The sequence below is a fragment of the Myotis lucifugus genome, unplaced genomic scaffold (genome assembly GCF_000147115.1).
Source record: "Myotis lucifugus unplaced genomic scaffold, Myoluc2.0 scaffold_10, whole genome shotgun sequence".
NCBI lineage: Eukaryota > Metazoa > Chordata > Mammalia > Chiroptera > Vespertilionidae > Myotis > Myotis lucifugus.
In genome coordinates, this window is record NW_005871058.1 from 3,179,206 (window position 1) to 3,202,291 (window position 23,086).

The 23,086-nt window shown below is 39.8% G+C and overlaps 1 protein-coding gene across 5 annotated transcripts in view; it reads left to right on the plus strand.

Moving 5' to 3' along the window:
- The first annotated feature begins 140 nt into the window (after positions 1 to 140).
- Positions 141 to 23,086, plus strand: part of ANKS1B (ankyrin repeat and sterile alpha motif domain containing 1B) — a 787,939-nt gene continuing 764,993 nt past the window's right edge. For all 5 annotated transcript variants that reach the window (XM_014451548.2, XM_006084103.3, XM_023749887.1 and 2 more), the window contains exon 1: positions 141 to 282. In XM_014451548.2, the coding sequence (XP_014307034.1) occupies positions 149 to 282 (134 nt within the window). In that variant the 5' untranslated portion in view covers positions 141 to 148. The remainder of the gene's footprint in view (positions 283 to 23,086) is intronic.

Sequence of the window (23,086 nt, forward strand, 5' to 3'; positions counted from 1 at the left end):
ATGCTATATTTTACGACTATTTAACTCCAGTGGTGACCTGCTCTCTAGGGTGGGTCGGGGAGGGCCCTGCATTTTGGGGGAGTGGGGGGTGGGCGGGGAGAAGGGCCCGGAGGGGGAAAGGACTCCGCCAAGGAGTCGGGAAGAGACTATGGGGAAGGACCAGGAGCTGCTGGAAGCGGCTCGCACGGGCAACGTGGCTCTGGTGGAGAAACTCCTGTCTGGCAGGAAAGGAGGGATCCTGGGTGGTGGATCCGGACCCCTGCCCCTGTCGAATCTGCTCAGGTAAGGACGGGCGCCCGCTCCGGGATTGCCTCCCTCCTGAAGCAGGGTGATGGGTACGCGCTGCTCCTCGGGGTAACGGCACCTGCTGGCGGCCAGCGGTTCATTCTTAAATTAGACAGGGACCACAGTGTGTGTGGATGGAGAGGAGCCTGCGCGAGCCTCCCGGTCAGATGGACGCCTCGGATTCTTGGAGTAATTTTAGAATAGCCTTCCATCAATGCGCCAGTAGCTACTTTTCTCAGAGCCGTGGTGCAGAACTTGGACATGGGCTAGTGTTGCTGGAAGGAAATGGGTGTTCCGCCTGCTCTCCATCCGTGTTTATTCTCCAGCTTCAGCCTCGAACCCAGCCTTGTTGTGTGCGTGTGTATCTATTTAAATGAGATTGGCAGAGAAGCTATAGCGTGAATGCAATTACCCCTGCAAAAGCCACAGCCTTGGGTTGCCGCTACCTGCTCTTGCAGAAGGCATTTGCTCTGCTGTGGGTTATGAGCCCACAGGATGAAGAAAGTGAGCCTTCGGTGAGATGGCATCAGTACAGGGTGTGGATAGAACTTGATGAGGCAGCCCAGCAGTACTTTGTTACCTGGATATAGCTGAGTGGAAACTTAGTTATTTTATATCTCAGGATTGGGATACTTACTGTATTTGGAACATGGTAGAGGCCTTTTAAAGTGCAGATGTTTCAGGTGAGGCTGATACCGCTTGGAGAATCTTTCTAGGATGACATTTTAAAAAAATGTCAAGGTCTTTATTCAGCAAGCCGTGCTTTAGAAATAGCAGGGATCATTTACACATTTAAAAAACTGTTGACTTAGTTTTGCAATTACCCTGCAAAAGCCACAGCCTTTGGCTGCCGCTGCCTTCTCTTGCAGAAGGCAAAAGTTGAATTGATGGGCAAATGAGATCAGTTGGGAGGAAGGACGCCTGGAGAGTAGTCACTAGATAAAATTCAAGGAAAGCTCTTTAGTTTCTAAAATCATGGCCTTTCCACGTATCCTGGATATTCTGGGAGGCATTATTCATATCTTTACCCCATCTCTTAGGCAACTCAGCTGTACTTATAAAAAAAAAATTTAAAAGCCCAAGTGATTTCCATGGTTTTAAAAAGCTGTTCTGTGCTACTCCTAACATGTGCTTAAAACAAACTTTTGGACGATAACAGTGTTTTCTAAATACAGTTCTCATATGTTGTAGTGGTCAGACAATGCAGTTAATTGCAGTCCTGGCTAATAGGGTAAATGAAAACATTCGTGTTACAGTGAAATGAATTTGGTTGGAAAATAGTTGCTGGGATTCAAAAAAGCTTCGTAAGTGAACATCTATACTTGTTGACAGTGACATTTTATTGGAATGACAGTTCACTTCAGAACAACGAATGTTTGTGGGACATGTTTTTTCAGTAGGTCTTAGAAGTGATGACTCCTGTGTATACTCCCTTGTTAAATAATTTTCACTTCCATACACAAGTGGATAATGTGTACATATTTTAGATTATAGCTCCAGTAAGTGCCCTTAGTCACAGATAATGTATACAAAAGCAGTTATCTGGTTACAGTTTTAAGTTGCGGGTAAAATAAATTTTTGCCAGAGTGATGTATCAGTTATAACATTGAATATGGCTAGAAACCTATGTGGTTAAAATAGGTTTCTAAAAATAATCAGTTCCTGTGGAATAACATTAAAGAGTTCTTTGAGAACAGGAAGAACTCCAGTTAATTTCATTGAGATAGTTAAAAAAAAAGCCTGTTTTTGGGATCAGCAGATATCTATGAAATACTTTCTCAGTTGTGCCATTTTTAAAATTGTTTTATTGCTTAAAGTATTACAAAGAGTATTATATATGTCTCCTTTCTTTTTCTCCCCTTGACCTTCCCCTAGCCTCCCATACCCGCCAGTGTCTTGTGTCTATTGGTTATGCTTATATGCATGCATACAAGTCCTTCGGTTGATCTCTTACCCACCCCCCAACCCTCCGCTGTAGTTTGTGCCATTTTTAGAAAGAATAGATGTCAAATTTTAGGAATATAATACCAACTATTTAATGTTAGTAAACATTAAATCTCAAAATTGTGACCCACAATGTACCTCTTGAATGAGAGGTTTTCTATTTTGCTGTTTTTCAGAGGTAGTAGCAGTAACTCTACAACAAGAATGCACGTAGAAAACAATGAAACTAAAAAAACATGCTCATTAGAGCAGTGTGAACCAAGTTGTAAAAATCAGAATCAAACCCAGTGACCTTTAAACGTGCACTTTTCTACCTCATACTGAATAAACAACTAAAACAGTGTCTTTGAAGAAAATGGGAGTTGAACTTGTATTCTTCGGGTGATCATTTGCATAAAATGGAATTCCTGAGAGAAGGCACGGTTTATTTAGTTGTCACTTTATTTCATAAATGATTGTCATCAGAAATTTATTTATAGGATAATGGAAAATGTGACCCTCTCCACTTCAAACATGATGACCCTTCAAAATTTTAAAATATTTTGGAATGAATTGTGGAATAGGGTTGTCTCTCCCCACCATTTATTGCTTGTGTTGTGTAATAGTAGTGTCCGATCCTATGTGAAATGCTTACGTGTGTTGTCTCATTCAATTCTATGTCAACCTTAAGTGGCCGATCCTCATTTCACAGATGAAGGACCAAAGAGATAGGAAGACCAAGAACTTGCCCAAGGTCCCATAATTAGTACTGGCAAAGATGGAAGTAATGTGATTCAGATTTGCTCCACTACATCTTGTGTGTTATTCATTGAATGTTTTATTTTCAAAAGTTTAAGGTGTATCTGAATATTTTTTTGCTATGCATAATTTAATAAAAATACCTTAAATTTTTTTCTAATTAAAAAAAATCTCATCACTGCCCTTTGAGGGATCACCAGTTAAGAAATTGTGTGAAGATGCTTTTGATTACATATTGCCTACTAAGGGAGCAGTGGCTATTATGATGGGGAGTCAGGTATTCTTGGGTGACAGCTGAACTTTTCAGCAAAAGTAAGAATGACCTTGAATAAATATAAATAAAATTGCTCCAAGCCTTACTGTCCTCTTCTATAAAGTGGGAATAGCAATAGCACCTACCATACAGGGTTGTTGTAAGGATTAAATGAGATGTTAAGCAATGAATGCACGTCATTTAGCACATTGGTGTTCACCATTAGTGTTATTGGAATTTCTCATGCATCTCTAAAGCACTGGACTCTATTTCTTAAGACCTTAATGACTATGGACTGGGAGTAAATTTCTGTAGTAGGTTTTCCATTAGAATCACAGAATCGTCAAATAGAATGGGGCCTTTTAATTCAGCATCTCACTTAGAGGAATTACCTCTAACATCCTTTACCAGTGAGTTACTCCAGCCCTGTGAAGCCCTCCAGTGACTAGATCTGTTCCATTTTTGAAAGCTCTAATTATTTAAAAAATTCATTTTATTGAGTTGAAATCCACTTCCCTTTAATTTCCAGCAGTTGGTATTAGTTTAATTCATCTGCCAGGACAGTTCTTAAGATGCATGCATTTAGCTATTTTGTTTTCTTATAAAACTTCTATATTTTTTTCATGGAAGTACCGTATTTCCAGCAACTTTTTGTCATGTGGCATTACAGATTAGGTGAACTTAGATTTTCATACTTTTTACTGCTCTATTTTTCTTTCTTTGTATATTCTCAAAGCTTGCAATGACTCTCAAAGTGTAGCGAGAAGTGGACAAAATGCGCTAGCTGTCATTAGACCAACGTAGAATACATTGGGACTCGATGTACTGTTGAATTAAAAAAGCAAAACCAAAGAAACAGGTTACAAAATAGCATGTGTAGTACGATCCTACTTTTTTTAAGAAAAAAAAATAAGTGTGTGAACATTTATAAGGTGCATTAAGAAGTCTGGAATGATCAACACCACAATGTAAACTGTATTCATTTTTGAGTGGTGGAATTGTGGGTGATCGCTATTTTCTTCTCCCTTATGTGCATTTTCCAGGATTCTACAATGGACACATATTATAAAAATGAAAACAAAACAGCAGCTATTTAAAACATGATACAATGAAACTATCACATTATTATTATTGTTGATCTAAAACCTACCTTAATACAGGTCAAGTTTTTCTAGGCGGTATAATGGCATTGGTTCACATTGAGCAGATACTCAAAACTTCTAGGTATTCTTTTTTCCATGACAGGTGGAGCCATGCTTTCCCTCTGTGGTACGTGTAAATGTGTTGCTTGAACTTAAATTATTCCTATTACATCTCATCTTATTTGCTTTAGCCTATATTTATAATCTATCTAGATCTTCGTGTCTCTTAAGTCTGTCTTCCAACAGAGTCACTTCTCTGCATCATCTGTAGATGTAGTAAGCATGTTTTCTATAACTGGAATTCAACACACCATGGTGGATCTCTAAAGAACCTCTCTTTGGCTTAGCACAAATGTAAAAGTAGCAGCCTTTATGGGTGGTGTTTCTGCCACCATTGAAGCCACTTAACAGAACTGTCAGCTACTTCTTTCCAATATACCTGTGAGAATAATATGGAGGAGTACTTTATCCACTGCCTTTTTAAATTTACACTATCTTTTGGTTATGGCTTTCCTTTGATTACCCCTTTAGTGGTAAGTCAACAAATTCCATCCAAATCAGGCTACTTTATTATAGCTTGTTTACTATTATAGCTTGTTTCCGAATGTAAGCCATTGATGATGCTTAATACTGATGCGTCTCATTCTTCTGGGTCTGGGTACTTACACTCATTTGAAGCAGCTAAGTGTCTCTTAGGATCTCTGTCTGTTTAGAACGTCAGTAATCTCCTTACGTTATTTGTTTATCCTTTCTAGTTTGGAAATTATTCTCACCAGGGAAGATAGAAGCAAACTAGAAGTTGGGAAGAATCGGATTCTTGGCATTGTTCAATGTCACAGGAAATTCTCTTGTGGTCTAAAACCATCCATGATTTTTTTACTGTTCCTCTGTCAGAGCTCAAGGTTACATTAGCTGCCATAGCAGTGAACTTTTATACCTCCCTTCTGTTTTTCAAACTTAGCTGAAAGAGACATTAGCATTTTCCCAGGACAAGTATATACGCCTGGTTTTGTGTTTGTTTTCAGCTATACTCCTCACCACCCCCTTTCATCCTTGAAGAAACCTGAGCTCCTCAGAGCTCACCACAGAAATGAAATTGAGTTGCCTCCCTCCTTTTTCCTCGTCCATAATATATGTGAAATTTCATTGTATTTAACATATCTTTCATGAGAGCTGCAATGCCTTTTGAAGTCTCTTCCTTTGGTACAACTGCCTTTTAATCCAAATAGGAATAATTCCCTTTGAAAATGTATATTAAATTATTTCTTTTTTAGTGTGTCTAGATTGAGTTATTTGTATTTGAATAAAGCACTAAAAAGTTTGTGAATGCCTCAGATTTACTTGATTTTCTTAATGCCTCAAGGAGCCATTAGTGAAAGTGTATCTTAATAATATGTGTTCAATAAGTTCTTGTTGAACATCAAGAATCCAGTCCTCAAGATCCCTATGGGAAAAAATAGCTCAGTAAGTGGAGGAAAAAAACCTTCTGGTCACCAAACACATATAAACCAGATAGCTTATAAATTCTTTTTTTTTAGATTCAGGATCCAGTTCATGAAGTTTTTGTTGACGAGTACAAGAAGATAAGAGGCAACTTGGAAGCATTGTAATTTCCACAACTATTTGAACAACTGTGGTTATGGAGGCTCTGATATAAGATACTTCCAGGGAAACTGCATCGGTTAAGTGGAATAAATCACAAATAGAGCAGTGAAACGGCATGAAAATGTTGTATCTATAAAAATAGTCAACTTGCAAGTGGGTTATCTATTTTAGATAGTAATGATGTTTGAAGCGGTGATTGCACCATTATGTTCAGGGAGCTGTGTCTGCCAGCACGAACAGTGCCAGCTGCATGATGGGGAGTGAGGAGGGAGAGAGGGAATTTTGGTATTGACCTCTTTCTCTCCTAAGCAGGGTTTTCAGCTCCCTCTTCAAAACGGTGAGGCTGATGTGTAGCAGGGAATTAGGACAACCGGCCGGTGACTACTACGCACCTTGTCCATTCTTACATCGTCCAATACCTTGTGTGTCTCAGCGGTTCCTTACAGTCGACAGAAGGGTGGAGCAGGTCTTCACTGATGTTAATGCAGAAGCTTACAATATTCAGTAGCGTGTCTACCAACTTTAGCCATTTAACCCCTCACGTAATGGTAAACACAATATGATTAGATCAGTTGTAGAATGAAAGAGTTTACTTAATTATGCATTTGGGGTCGTTTTGAAAAATTCTTTCAAGTAGCCTGTTATAGAACATTCTTCCGTATTTAACTAGAAATGGAAGCTGACTATATAATTCAAGTCAAAGATTAGAAAAGACTAATTTCAACCTTCAGAACTTGAAGGTATTTAACATTTAATGCATATTTCGTCTGCCTTTGGTTTCCATTTTGAACATTTTGCAGCATGGTTTTATTAAAATACGATGAGTTGGTGATTCATCATAGGTTGATATGAGAGAATATTTTATATCTGGAAAAGCAGAATTTGCACAGAAGATTCATCTGTGTTCCACTTCGTTCTTATGTACGTGATGACACGGTCCTGTGAACCATATGGCGGGCAGAGGCACAATGCCAGGTGAAAACCCGGAGAACTTCCTTGTGTAACACAGACCCAGGGACTCTCCGTAGAGTCCAGTTTTCTTTTTTCGCATGAACAGGACAGCAAGTGGTCTCTAAATCTGTGTTCAGTCTGGGTGAGGACTGAAATGGTGTGATTTATTTATTTTATTTTTTAAAATATATTTTTGTTGATTTTAGAGAGAGGAAGGGAGAGGGATAGAGAGATAGTAACATCGATGAGAGAGAAACATCGATTGGCTGCCTCCTGCTCACTTCCCACCAGGGATCGAGTCCACAACCCTAGCATGTGCCCTGACTGGGAATTGATCTGTGACCTCCTAGTTCAGTGATGGCGAACCTATGACACGTGTGTCAGAGATGACACGCAAACTCATTTTTTGGTTGATTTTTCTTTGTTAAGTGGCATTTAAATATATAAAATAAATATCAAAAATATAAGTCTTTGTTTTACTATGGTTGCAAATATCAAAAAATTTCTATATGTGACACGGCACCAGAGTTAAGTTAGGGTTTTTCAAAGTGCTGACACGCCGAGCTCAAAAGGTTCGCCATCACTGTCCTAGTTCATGTCTGATGCTCCACCATTGAGCAACACCAGCCGGACGAAATTGTGTGATTCATTTAACAGGATGTCTTCATGAATCTGCCTGAAAATTGAACTTTGCTTCAGTTGTGCTATGGAGTTATCTGGGTTCCAGTATGTTGTGAGGGCAGCTTTATTTAAAGTGGTTAATTACTTCTAGTTAAGTGAGCTGAAACAATCGGCCTAGACTTGTCACCGTTCTTTGAACAAATCTTGAGTGATGGATGTGAGCATAAACAGCCAACCTCATTTCTCTCTGCCTGCTTGATATTTCTGTTCCCCACACCATATTTCCTCTGACTCTTCCTGCCCAAATAGTTTTCTAGAAAGAAAGCCTCATCTCCATTCTAATTGCTACAAGTTCACCCTGGCTCTAGTTTTTGTGCCAACTGTTCCTCTCCTAAGGGAAAGCAGGTTTTGTGTGAGGAGTAGAGCGGGAATGGGCTGTGTAGTGAGAAGTAGATTAAGAAGAACGGATATTGAACCCTCAAAACTGAGTTTACAGAGTTTGCTTTCATCATCTCTAGTTTCCTGCCTCCCTCAATGTTAATTTCTAACCTCATGGACTCCGTGTCCTCACTTCTTTCCAGCTTTACACAACCACCATAAACTATTTGTGGGAGCTGACAGTTAATTCATACTGAAGTGTGGTTGATTGATATATGCATTTAGGAAGAGGAAGCTCTTTTAACATTTTCATTTAAAGAGGAAACATAACTTTAGACTAAACTAGTTAATCTTGGGAGCTCTTGTAGGAGGGAGTTGAGGGGAGTCGATTTTGCGATTTTGCCAGATTTTCGAGAGGGGGTTGGAAAAGGTGGTCATTTATCCTTCCTTCTCATTGGAGACATGAGAAATGGGATAACATAGGGGCTGGTGCTGGAAAAGCCGTTTTGCTACTTTTGTAGTCTTTTTATTGGGTATTTGTTATACTATCTACACATCTCGGATATCAGCAAATGGCATGTTGTTTGCCTGTTTGCAGAAGAAGTTATTCCTTAGGTGTTTATGTTTATGATATGATCACAGGTGACAAAGATATGGAGTGCAGTTGTACAAGAGCTTTAATACCTAATGTGGTTTGAGATTCAAATTCTTTTAAATGCATTTTCTTGCTTTTTTAAAAAAAATTTCATGTTGCAGGTTGACTTCAGTGTCTAGTTATTGCATAAACCTATGTTTCACGTCACAAGGAAGGCATTGGAAGTTCTGACCCCCGGACCCCAGTTACCATTCTTCCACATTACAGTTTTCTTTCCTCTTTTGTTTGTGCCTTAATTACTGTTTAGCCACTTGGCGTCTCTGTTTGATACCTGTAGTTCCTAATCTGCATTTGAAATGTTTTATGTATCACGAGTAGGCTAAATATAGTATCTTGCGTTTTGAAAATACTGAAACACTGCTATATTTACTTACAGAAGTCTCCCTGTTTTGTATAGCTGTTTTACTGCTAGTGTGGAGACATGGGAGTGAGTGGGAGTGTATCGGAGGTGAGCAGCAGGAATGATAAACGCCAGCAGTGGGGCAGCCCAGGACAGAGTTGCTTCCCGTGGGCTTGCTTTGGCTAGTGAACAGAGTGGTCTCTCACTCTGAAGGTCCATGGAAACTTTGAGGACCTATCAGAGAACATGAAGAATTAGGAACAATGCTAAAACAATCTCCTGCAAGTTTTTCCAGTGATATGTTTTATGCTGTGTAGTAAAACCAAAATTTATTACTCAATGAACCGACTACTATCCAACTAATCAACGTCAGCCAGGATTTTATAGGGAACTGAGCTAAGGACAGTGATAACAAAGAACGATTACTATTTATTTTAACTAGTATTTATTGAGTACCATGTGGATCCTAAAATTGAATCAGATCATCTCTCTATACCCTCTAGTACTTGTAGAATAATTGGACAGATATGTCAACAAAGATTTAAAATACACTGTGATACAGGAAGGAGACTTGACTGGGGGTGGTGATCACACAATTCAATATGCAGATGATCTATTATAGAATTGTGCATCTGAAGCCTATATAATTTTATTAACCAATGTCATCCCAATGAATTCAATAAAAATAAAAGACTTAAAAAATATACATGGTATTTGCTGTAATGCAAGTACCAAACAATGCTACAGGAACATGAGGAGCAAGGAGATACCTTTTATCTGAGAGGAATAATCAGGGGACACTTCAAAGAGGAGGTGATTCTTGAATCTTGTTAGATGAATAGGAGTTTACCAGACTGACAGTCTGGGGGAAGGGCATCTCAGCCTAGCATGGTGGCAAAGCCTGAGTGGCGGATGGAGAGGATTGGTTATCTGTGGCAGGATGTAGCAAATAAGTGTACGTACTAAGGAGAACAGAACCCAAGTTTCTCACCATTGGAGAAGGAAATTACAAATATAGGAAGGGAGAAACAAAAATGAATCCTGCCTGTGGAGATGGACGAATCATTGCTTTCAATAAATGTAGATATAAACGTGTATTTGTGTGTGTGAATATATTGTTTTCACTGATGGGCATAACTAGTACCCAAATCTTAGTCCTTAATGACCATTTTTCGATAAAAGGAACTCTGGTTTCTTGGTAAAATGACTGATCTAGGACTGAAGCAGAGAAAATGCCAAAAAAAAAAAATGCTCAAAGAATGACTCTACAAAGCCAGCCTGAAGGGGCTTGAACTCGCAAAGTCTGGGACAGTTTAAGTACCAAAATTAATAAGAATGGGATATTCACATAGTTTAAATGTTCCTCTCCACAAAATAGCCAGTGCAAAGGGAAAAAGCAATTGTATATGAAGCCTGATGGACATTATCGTAAACAAGTGATGAAAGTGAACATTATGAGCAAGGACAAGTCTCCTACACAGACACCCTCTTGCCCTTTTTTGACTCTGCCTCCTTACGCCAGATTATCCCCAGAGGGATACCCTTTCTGTCTTGCTTGAGGTCTAACCCCTGCACTGGGCCACCTTTGCATGTGGTGCCCTCTTCACCCTGTTTGGACTCTGACACCCCATGTCTGGATGTTCCCTTCTGCCACCACCACGTGGATACCCTTGCCACCCTACGTGAGCTCTGACCCTCTCATATCATGCACACCCCTATAGGGTGCCCTCTCTAATGTGCTTAAGCTCTGACACCCCATGCTTAGTTCCCCCAATATGGACATTCTCCTCCCCTGGCTCGGGCTCTGTCACTTCACTCTTGCCTCTAGTATGGACGCCTATCTTTCTCTGCCCTACTTAATGGACTCAGGGACAGAATTGTTCAGGAAGAGGAGGGAAATGAAGAAGGAAAAGAGTGGAAGAGGAAGTGGAAGAGGAGAGTAACATAACGCTCTTATTTTTATTTAATGGTGACAATGATGGTGATGATGATAAATTTCTCCAAGTCAGCCATGCCTATACCCTTGTGTTGGGCAATTAAGAAGTCTAAATTTTTTAAAAATATATTTTTATTGAATTCAGAGAGGAAGAGAGAGGGAGAGAGAGAGAGAAACATCAATGATAAGAGAGAATCATTGATTGGCTGCCTCTTGCACACTCCCTAATGGGATTGAGCCCACAACTTGGGCGTGTGCCCTTGATTGGAATCAAACCTGGGACCCTTCAGTTCACAGGCCGATGCTTTATCCACTGAGCCAAATCAGCTAGGGCAGTGGTCCGCAAACCGCGGCTCGCGAGCCACATGTGGCTCTTTGGCCCCTTGAGTGTGGCTCTTCCACAAAATACCACGTGCGGGCGCGCACGTACAGTGTGATTGAAACTTCGTGGCCCATGCGCAGAAGTCAGTTTTCAGCCTGGGCGAGTCTATTTTGAAGAAGTGGCATTAGAAGAAGTGGGGGGGTGTCGGTCGGTTGGGCGCAGGTGGGCTGCGGGATACACAGCGCGGGGGAGGCGCGAGTGATTCATGCACGAGTTGAGTGAGCCAGTCAGTCAGCAGTCTCATGTGCAGTGGTTAGTGCTAGTCGCGTCCGCAAATCGAGCGCAGGTGACAAAAGTACCTACTCGAAGCATAAAGTTACCTGTATTTTTCCAACCAGCTGCAAATCCTATAGGTATTTTTGTCATCAATTTAAGAATTGTAATTCTTTTGTGTTGGTGGCTTTATTATTATGAAACATTTTTTTAGGTGCCCTGTTTGAGATGGCTACAAAGAAGCAAAGAAAAACGGAAGACGAAAACCGTGAATTTAAAGTTGAATACCTACCTATATAGTTTAAGTTTAAAAAATTTGGCTCTCAAAAGAAATTACAATCGTTGTACTGTTGATATTTGGCTCTGTTGACTAATGAGTTTGCCGACCACTGAGCTAGGGCAAGAATTCTAGTGACAGCCTGCCCTGTATGGCTCAGTGGTTGAGCATTGAACCTATGAACCAGGAGGTCATAGTTCCATTCCCGGTCAGGGTACATGCCCTGGGTTGCCGACTCAATCCCCGGTAGGGGGTGTGCAGGAAGCAGCTGATCAATGATTTTCTTTCATCATTGATGTTTCTATTTCTCCCTCTCCCATTCTCTCTGAAATCAATGAAAGATAGGTTTAAAAAAAATTCTAGGTGACGGAGATGATGACCAAAGCTTGGGTATTATGTGGCACTTTTTTCTGGACACTATTTCTCCTTGCACTTTGGAGGAAAGATGTGATGATTTGATAGTTATGTTGCATTTTCTTTTTATGAGCTTTTTTTTTTCATGTATATTGTTGTGGATATGTAGTAGGCCTCTAGATTGACTGAGAGACAGAAAATCTTTATATAATTTTTGCTGTTTAGCTGAAAGTCTTTATCGTAATTGTCAGTGAAATGCCTTCTCAAGAATTTTAGTAAGATGATGATAGTGCAAAAGAAGAGTTATAAAAGCACCAAGATAGTAACTGTCATTTACCAAGGAAGTTGAGTTTGCAGAATTTGATAGAGAGAAAGATTTCAGCAAGTAGGTATTTCTTGTTACGTGATATTCCCACTATGATTTTTAAAATGTCACAGACACATTATGTCAGGAAATTGACCAAGTATATTTTAAAATATGGTCAATCTGCATAGGTCTTATAAAAATCATTATTGGTCTAAAGGAACCAGGGCAGTAAATAATTTATACTGGGGATTTTCCAGACTTTAAATTACTACCAGGAATCCAGAAACAAATCTAGAAACAAATCTAAACAAAGAAACTTCCTTGAAGCTCTTTAGTAAGCATTTTGATATAGCTGAAAAATACCCTTTTTATTTGAAAAAATTGGGAAACAGTGGTTTGGGAGCTTTGCAACAGTCATTCATTGCAGTTGTATTCTGTCCTTTAAAGGACCATTTGGCGTTTGATGCCAAGTTTAAGAAAAAATAAGCAGCAGGCAGTATTATCAGTTGTGCTGTCCTTTTCTAGGTCTGGGAAAACAAGCTCAATGGAAAGATGATAACATTTTTGGTTTTACTACCTAAGAAGGAATGAAACAGGCCTGGATTTACTAGTAAACAACATGCTTAATGTGCAAGGTACCATCTCGGGATCTAAAGAGATCATGGTTCCTCCTCTTTCCTTACCTTCTTACCTTTTCTTATCGTCATCAGCACCTCTAAGAACATATGACCTTTTCATAGTATTTCTTTTTGTATCTTGGCTTTGCAGTTATGGTACTATTTATTCATTAGCAGAATAAGGGACCACACAGTATCTGTCCAATATATTACCTAATCTATTCATTATCTTAACGAAACTCTTGAATGTGGAACTGGGTGATACTGTTTCTCAGAAATGTAATTCAAATGTTGTTTCTCTGATAGAAAGGAGTTGAGGAAAAGAGTACAAGAGCCATGTCTACTGTGATTTTTCTTGGAAGTCTTGCTTGCTTGCTCTTTACAAGGAAATGGGTTGTTGTTTTTGAATAATCCTCACCCGATATGTTTTTTATTGATTTTATTTGACATGGTTTTTTTTTTATTATTATTGATTTTTTTACAGAGAGGAAGGGAGAGGGATAGAGAGTTAGAAACATCGATGAGAGAGAAACATCGATCAGCTGCCTTCTGTACAGCCCCTACTGGGGATGTGCCTGCAACCAAGGTACATGCCCTTGTTCGGAATTTAACCTGGGACCCTTCAGTCCACAGGCTGATGCTCTATCCACTGAGCCAAACTGGTTAGGGCTGTTTTTTTATTGATTTTAGAGAGAGAGGAAGGGAGAAGAAGAGGGAGAGAGAGAGAGACATCCATCGATCTGTTGCTTCCTGTCCTCACACCCACTGGAGATAGAACCCGCAATCTGGGTATGTGCCCTGACCGGGACTTGAACCCTCAGCCTTTTGGTGTATGGGACAACTGAGCCACAAAGGCCAGGGTGGTAAATGTTTTTTTTTTTTTTAAATCTTTATTGTTGAGATTATTACAGATATCCCTCTTTTTTCCCCCCATTGCCCCTCTCCCCCATCCCAGGCTATCACCACCCTATTGTCTGTGTCCAGAGGCAATGCATAACAGTATATGCATATAAAATCTTTGTTTAATCTCTTCCCACCTCCCACCCTCCTTCCCTCTGAGAATCATCAATCTGTTCTATTTCCATGCCTCTGATTCTATTTTATTCACCAGTTTATTCTGTTTATTAGATTTCTTATTTGTTTATTTTGATTTTTGGATTCTAATTGTTGATAGGTATGTATTTGTTGCCATTTCGTTTTTCATATTTTTGATTTTTTTCTTTTTCTTCTTCTTCCTCTTCTTAAAGAATACTCTTCAACATTTCTTATACTGGTTTGGTGGTGATGAACTCCTTTAGCTTTTTCTTATCTGTGAAGCTCTTTATCTGACCTTCAATTCTAAAGGATAGCTTTGCTGGGTAGAGCAATCTTGGTTGTAGGTTCTTGCTGTTCATCACTTTGAATATTTCTTTCCACTGCCTTCTGGCCTGCATAGTTTCTGTTGAGAAATCAGCTGACAGTTGTATGGGTACTCTCTTGTAGATAACTAACTGCTTTTCTCTTGCTGCTTTGAAGATTCTCTCTTTGTCTTTTGCCCTTGGCATTTAATGTTGATGTGTCTTGGTGTGGTGCTTTTTGGGTTCCTCTTGTTTGGGACTCTCTGTGCTTCCTGGAGTTGTAAGTCTATTTCTTTCACCAGATAGGGGAAGTTTTCTGTTATTATTTCTTCAACTAGGTTTTCAATATCTTGCTCTCTCTCTTCTTCTGGCACCCCCATCATTTGGATGTTGGTACGTTTGAAGTTGTCCCAGAGGCTCCTTACACTATCTTCATATTTTTGGATTCTTTTTTCTTTTTGTTTTTCCGGTTGGGTGATTTTTGCTTCTTCGTATTTCAAATCTTTGACTTGATTCTTGCGATCCTCTAGTCTGTTGTTGGATCTCTGTATAATATTCTTTATTTCAGTCAGTGTATGCTTAATTTCTGACTGGTCCTTTTGCATTTTTTGGAAGTTTCTATGACCATGGTTTTGAACTCTATATCCAGTAGTTTGTTTTCTTCCATTTCTTTCATTTATGACATGTTTCTTTGTCTGCATTTTGGCTGCTTCCCTGTGTTTGTTCCTATGTATTGGATAGTGCTTCTATGTATCCTTGAGTTGGTAGAGTGGCTTTGTGTAGTAGGTGTTCTATAGGGCCCAGTGGCTTAGCCTCCCCAGTCACCTGAGCTGGGAGCTCTAGATACACCGCTTTGTAGGCTGTGAGCACAGTCTTGTTGTAGTTGAGACTTGATTGCTATTGGTGTCATTGGGAGGAATTGACCTCCAGGCCAATTGACTGTGAGGACCAGCTGTGACTACAGTGGGAGAGCTGCTGTGCAGGAGACACCCCTATGGAGCAGGACTTGCTTCAGTGGGGCTTTGGTGCTCACTGAGTCTTCCCCTTGAGTGTGTTTTTATGGATGTGTAGAGTTGTAATCTGGTATGGTCTGACACTGACCACTGGGTACACTGACTCTTGGGTTTCCAGAGAGGTTCAAATTCAGCCACTGCCTGGGGCCACCCAGCAGGAGCTACAGAGAGATCTGCAGATTCCTCCTTTTTGTATTGGGTTTGGAAGTGCCCAGATAAGGCCCAGCTGTGAAGCAAGGCAGGCTGGTGTTGATGCTAGCTCTTGGGCCTTTTATTGATGGGTTTGGGGCTCCCTGACCCAGCTGCAACTTGTTTGAGAGATTTTAGTCTGAGCAAGGACAAGTCATTCATATGCAAAAGTCACTGCACACAGTTTGGGTGAGGTTGTAAATTGGATGAGGCAGGGTCTTAGGGAATCACCAGGGTGGAGCAAACAGAAATGGCTGCCAGTCAGCCCTGAGACCAGGGAGGTCACAGAATAGGGACAATGATCCCTGCAAGCACCTCTGTCTGGAAGAAAGCCACCCCTGAGTTCCTGCCCTGATGCCAGACAATCCAGTTCCTCCTTGCATGTGTCTGTGTTCTCCAAAGCCTCGCCCTGTTACTGGAGCTCAGAGGAAGCGGGATCTTGTAAGTTCAGTTAGCGGTGCCAGCCTTTTAAGAGAAACAGCTGGGTCTCCAGCAACCTCTGTGCCACTAAGTCCCAATCTGCACTGGTTTTTACAGCCCATAGTTCTTATTGCCGGAAGGACTTCTTTTCCCAGTTCTGGGACCCTGGGCTGGGGGGCTTGTGTGAGGCTGGGACCCATTGCTCCTCCAGGCGGCCTCTTCAGAGACGACCTCCCTCCTGATTAAAAAAGCAGCACATGTGGGTGACGGACCAGCCTGTTCTGTGCCTCCATACCTCCTACCAGTCTCAGTGCACTTTCTTCTTTACTTCTCTAGTTTTAGGACTTCCATTCAGCCAGCTCTCCAGCGGTTCTGGATGATGGTTGTTCTGTATTTGTGGGGGGTGGCAAGTACAGGCGTTTACCTATGCCGCCATCTTAAAATCTCTGGGGAAATGGGGTTTTATAGGAATATATAGACCTCATAAAATCAAGGAGAAATTGAACTGCCAGGAGTTGGAAAGACTGGGAATCAAGGTAGTAAGGATCCGGGTGACAAACTCATGGAGCATATACGGGGCTGCTGGTCGCTTTGGGCACAACCTGATTGTTCAGAGGGGAAAGGGGACAAAATCTCAGAAAAGGGGTATGTGGAAAAATATTTTTTACCTTGACGATTTTGTGAACTTAATGTGCAAACACCCAAATCATAAGTCCTTCTTCCCTTTATGTTTCCCACTTTCTTGTTGTTATGCTTTCCTTACTTCTTTTTTTTTTAAATTTTGTTTTATTGCTTAAAGTATTACAAAGAGGATTACATATGTCTCCTTTTTTCCCCCCTTTGACATTCCCCCGGCCTCCCCTACCCCCAGTGTCTTGTGTCCATTGGTTATGCTTATATGCATGCATACAGGTCCTTCGGTTGATCTCTTACTGCCCACCCCTCTCCAACCCTCCCCGGGCTTCCCGCTGTAGTTGGACAGTCTGTTCAATGCTGCTCTGCCTTTGTATCTATTTTTGTTCATCAGTTTATAATGGTCTTTATTATCTATAAATGAGTGAGATCATGTGGTATTTTTCTTTCATTGACTGGCTGATTTCACTTAGCATAATGCTCTCCAGTTCCATCCATGCTGTTGCAAATGGTAAGAGTTCCTTCTTTTTTACAGCAGCATAGTATTCCATCGTGTAGATGTACCAGTTTTCTAATCCATTCATCTGCTGATGGGCACTTAGGCTGTTTCCAAATCTTAGCTATGGTAAATTCTGCTGCTATGAACATAGGGATGCATATATCCTTTCTGATTGGTGTTTCTGGTTTCTTGGGATATATTCCTAGAAGTGGGATCACTGGGTCAAATGGGGGTTCCATTTTTAACTTTTTGAGGAAACTCCATGCTGTCTTCCATAGTGGTTGCACCAGTCTGCATTCCCACCAGCAGTGCACGAGTGTTCCCTTTTCTCTGCGTCCTCTCCAGCACTTGTCATTTGTTGATTTGTTGATGATAGCCATTCTGACAGGTGTGAGATGATACCTCATTGTTGTTTTGATTTGCATTTCTCAGATGATTAGTGACTTTGAGCATGTTTTCATATGTCTCTTGGCTTTCTGAATGTCCTCTTTTGAAAAGTGTCTATTTAGGTCCTTTGCCCATTTTTTGATTGGATTGTTTATCTTCCTTTTGTTAAGTTGTATGAGTTCCCTATAAATGTTGGAGATTAAACACTTATTGGTGATAACATTGGCAAATATGTTCTCCCATGCAGTGGGCTTTCTTGTTGTTTTGTTGATGGTTTCTTTTGCTGTGCAGAAACTTTTTATTTTGATGTAGTCCCATTTGTTTATTTTCTCTTTAGTTTCCAATACCCTAGGAGCTGTATCGGTGAAGAAACTGCTTCGGCATATGTCTGAGATTTTGTTGCCTTTGGATTCCTCTATTATTTTTATGGTTTCCCATCTTACATTTAAGTCCTTTATCCATTTTGAGTTTATTTTTGTCTATGGTGTAAGTTGGTCATCTAGTTCAACGCACTTCCCATTAAAATACCAACAGCATATTTCACAGACCTAGAACGAATTCTCCAAAAATTCATCTGGAATAAAAAAAGACCCCAAATAGCTGCAGGGATTCTGAGAAAGAAGAACAAAGTAGGTGGGATCTCAATACCAGATATCAAGCTGTATTACAAAGCCATTGTTCTCAAAACTGCCTGGTACTGGCACAAGAACAGACATATAGATCAATGGAATAGAATAGAGAGCCCAGAAATTGACCCGAACCAATATACTCAATTAATATTTGACAAAGGAGGCAAGAGCATACAATGGAGTCAAGACAGTCTCTTCAATAAATGGTGTTGGGAAAATTGGACAGATACATGCAGAAAAATGAAACTAGACCACCAACTTACTCCTTACTTCTTTAAAGAGCCAAAATATTGTGTGACACAACTGAGCACCTTATCCGAGGTGACAGTGGTGTTAGTAGCAATGCTATACTTGTTGGGGGCATTTTCAATAGTAAAATCACTCAAAATGAATGGCTGTCCTTGTCTTTTCCCTGGTTATTGGTTGTAAACATTATCCAGACTCTTACCATTCTCTGTGTTTGTGTGTTTTTTTTAAGAAATGTGTATTTATTTTAGATCAGTGAGAAACCCATTTAGAAACCATTGGTGATCCTTAGTTGACTATGGGCCCTGATCTACACTGAGAACATTAATCTAGGGTTACTAGTTTATAAAGATTCAGACGAAGTTCAAGGTTTTTCTGTTTCTTCTCCAGTTAACATTACTAGGTTCCCTTCCTCTTTCCTCTATGATTAAAAGTTCAGCTGTTTTCCTTCAGCAACTCAGCTGTGTCAGCTTTTGGTGGTAAACCATGTGGCCAGGAAACTAGAACATGCCCTATGGTGAAAGAGGAATAGCAAGGTTGGGAAACATAACCAAAAGAAAGTTAAGAGAAAGAGACATGGGTTGACAATGGTTTCCTTAAGGTAATTTATTGGCTAATTCGGGTAAATATCTTTGAGGTCCACCATCTGTCTTCGGAGTGTGAAAGGGAACCTTACCCTGGAGAGATGGTCGCAGCCTTGAAAGAAGAGGGTCAAGTTTATCTCCAGGGATTCAAGGGGCTCTACCTTTACTTTTAGAGCCTGTTAAATGGATGGACTTGTGCTTTTAATCTATGTCTTAGAAAGATTATTTCCAAACATCTGTAAATATTAATCTTAAAAGAATTCTTCACATTCCACATTTTGCATCACATTTTGCTAATACTTCGAGTCTTCTGTTCCTTTTTGCAAATAAAGTGCTCATTTTGGCTGTTTTCCAGATATGACAGTTGGTGGACATGCTTCAGTAGAGAAAAGGAAAATTTCCCTGCTTATCTACTCTCTCCCGTCTGCCCAGGATAGTGTGTCTGTCAATTGTGACCTGATTTTGAAATAATTTATTAAATAGAGGGATGCATGATGTTATTTAAAATTTTGGTATGACATTGACTTTCAGTCCTTTATAATAAGCTCTTGACTAAATTCTCTGGGTGAGGTTTATGGCTCCTGGGATTTTAGAAATTTCTTAACTCCGTCAGTGACTTTGGACTCAGTTCAATGTCAAGTATGAGTAATGTTTACTCAGGAAATTAAACATGCTGTTTATTCAGAAGATGAAGCATACTGTATTTTTTTTTTTTTGGTCATGAAACAGTATTTTGGAAATGTATTATTAGTTAGTAGACTGCTTAAGAAAACTGATAAATAAATGAATATAAAATACTTTGGTAAAAGTTTATATTTTTTCATTAAATATATTGATACCTTTTCTTTTTTTATGTTAAAATTTAACATCTATGCAATGGACAATAAATTACGGTTTTTAATTTGTAATCTTTTCAATTGAAGTTGGGAGAGAAGTCCAAAGAAATTACATTTCTTTTAAAAAGTATGTTTCTGGGTTTTAAGAAAAGTTATGATTCTTAATATCTATCCTAAATATAGATTTCTAATTTAGTCCTCTCTCCTGTACTCTAGACATGTTACTCCCAGTGGCCTATCGAACGTCACCTCCTCAATGGAGATATTAAAGTCGAAATGTTCATTATTTTACACAGTTTGCTCTGCTTCTTGTATGGCTCCTTTGCGTTAGTGGGACTGCAGTGTGCCATTCATCTAAGCTAGAAACCCTAGAGCATCCTTCCTTCCCACTTACATCCATTCAGTACCACCACTTCCAGTATCAGCCCTCCCAACTCATTCCTTCCTCTGCCGTTAAGGAATTGTTCTAAAACACGTTACTTTCTGACTTAGAAATTTGTGGCTCTCTAGTGCTTAGTCCAAACTCATTGGAGTGTTATTTGAGGTCTTTTGTGATTTGGCTCCTTCCTTCCTGCCTCATTTCCTGCTAATCCTCTACAACAGTGTCCTCCAACCGTAGAACAACTTGGTGTTGTCAGCAGGCTCATAGATTTCCTGCTATTGCTCCCCTTGGAATGCCCATCTTTCCCTCGTGTGCTCAGTGATGCTCTGTTCATCCTTGTAGTCTCATTCCAGCATAGTCATCTCTTTGGAAAGCTTTGCCTGCTCTCTGTCTTCTGTGCATTCCTGTATCTTGTACACACCTGTTTTTAGCACTTCAAATACTGCATTGTAATGATTTGTTCACATGTTTGCCTTCCCACTCGTCCCTGAACTCCTTCAGGCCTGAAACCTTGGCTTAGTTAAATTTTAAAGTCCTGTACAGTGTTATTGTCTTATGCCTAGAACATGTACAGCATTCCAAAAAATTATTTGTTGAGTAACTAAATGAATAACCACGGAACAAGGCAGACTTTGGACTTTGTATATCTTTTTGTTACATAGTTTGGTACATGTTTTTTGGACTATAGCTTTGAGAGCAATTGTTGGCTGAGAACAGGGGTTTGGTTAGCAACCTCAGTGCTGAGAAATATTAAATCATTTTTAGAGCATCTATTATGTGCTAGGCCACTGTGCTCATTGCCACATATGTATTGGTTTACAGGACATTGGGACCCAGAGAATTTAATAACTACACCAAGTTAGTAGCTTGACTAAGCCAGTAAGCAACATAGGTGGGTTTGGAAGCCATGTTGCCTGGATCACAAGCCTTTTTTCTTTCCCTAGTGCCAGGAAATGATCAGAAATGGGGGTAGGGGGAAACAATTTAAAACAAAGGCAGATTAGTGTTTTCAGAGTGAAGGCCAATTTGGAACCATGACTTCTACTTTACACTATGGATTCCAGAGATGTTTGGGTGATGTTGTGGGAGAGGCAGTGGCTTGTGCTCTTTGTAACTGTGAATAAATGAAAGAATGAAGTGTTGATAGAGTAGAGGGAGTTAAAGAAAATGAAGCAAAAAGAGAGAACAGAGTTAGATAATTTTGCTCAGTAAATTTATATTAGAATAAAGGGAATGCTAGTTTTCATTGAGCACCTAGAATATGCTAGTCTCATAGATTTATCATCTCCTTATCAATTCTCATAGTAAACCTGTAACATATTCCACATTTGCATCTGGTTAAAGTCCCATATGATCTTTGGCCTTAAAATAGCTTTAACATCTTGTTTAAGGCCATGTAGATCAGCGGTTCTCAACCTGTGGGTCGAGACCCCTTTGGCAGTCGAACGACCCTTTCACAGGGGTCGCCTAAGACCATCCTGCATATCAGATATTTACATTACGATTCATAACAGTAGCAACATTACAGTTATGAAGTAGCAATGAAAATAAATTTATGGTTGGGTCACAGCATGAGGAACTGTATTTAAAGGGCCAGAAGGTTGAGAACCACTGGTGTAGATAGAACCCAATGGAGCTTGGGTTCCAACCCAGCTCTGTGTCACTCATGTCACGAGGAATGGAGATCAACTCAGTTGCAGCATCAGATATCTCAGTGCAGCTGCAGTATACATTGTCATGAGTTAAGGTGTTATTCAGAGACAGAATCAGTTCAACCGGTGGATTCTTTGTGCTGGCCCAATTGGTAACTGGTATTTTCAGACTTTTAGAAGAGGAGGAATGTAATATAGTTATGACCTTTTTACTTCTTTTTTTTTGGTTAATCCTCACCTGAGGGTAATTTTTCCCATTGCTTTTTTAGACAGAGTTTAAGGGAGGGTCAGAGGGAAGGGGAGAGAGAGAAACATTGATGTGAGAGAGACACATTGTCTTCCTCCTGCACACGCCCTGATCAGACCCAGGTTCATGCCCTTGACTGGGAATCGAACCCGTGACGCTTCCTGGCCTGGGCTGATGTTTTTTCTTGAAAACCCTGCCTGTTGTTCTAAAATTGAGAGAATTGCCAGTCAAACATGGCATTAAAACTGTTTAACAACCTGTAAGGCACAAACACTGACCAGTTTTGGATGCTGGCTGAAAAAATAGGGAGAGGTTGTACCGTGTGTTCTGGGCCAGTATCGGTCTCGTCTGTGCAGACTAGTGGGCTAGATCAATTCAGAAGTTCCATTATCTATAAAGCTTAAAAACAAAGATTTTTTTTTTTTAGCATGGATTGTGTTATAGGATTATTCTACACCAGATTAATCTGTTATAGATGCTAAACCAATTAGCATTTATAGTGAGAATGACATTTAAGGAAAATGAGAGGAGATGTAGTAGAATAATGAAACTCTCATTTACATGATATACCACCTTGCTTGAGACCCAAAAAAAGCTTTACTAGTTTGGTATTTAGTTTCTTATTTCTCCATCTGCTTGTTCATTTGCTTATTCATTCATTCTGTATACTTTTGTTTTGAGACTGTTATTTCTGTCAGTTCTGAGAAAGGGTTTTATTCTCTTTTTAAGCTACAGAACAGGGATAATCTGATTATAATTAGTCAAACTATGAATTATTTATTTACGTATCTGACATATATTAAGCTTTAAGCTATTTAAGGGTAGGGATCACGAATTAGTTTTTGTTCCTTCACCTTCCAGTGCCTAACACAGTACTTTAATAAATATTTTAGTGACTGAATGAAAGAACTCAGAATTCATTCAATCTAGATGTATGTTCTTTATAACTCAAGCCTACGGGTTATTGGCTCATGTATTCCTTCAGTGACCATGTAATGAGCTCTTAAAACCTATAAGTGGCTGTTCTAGGGAGA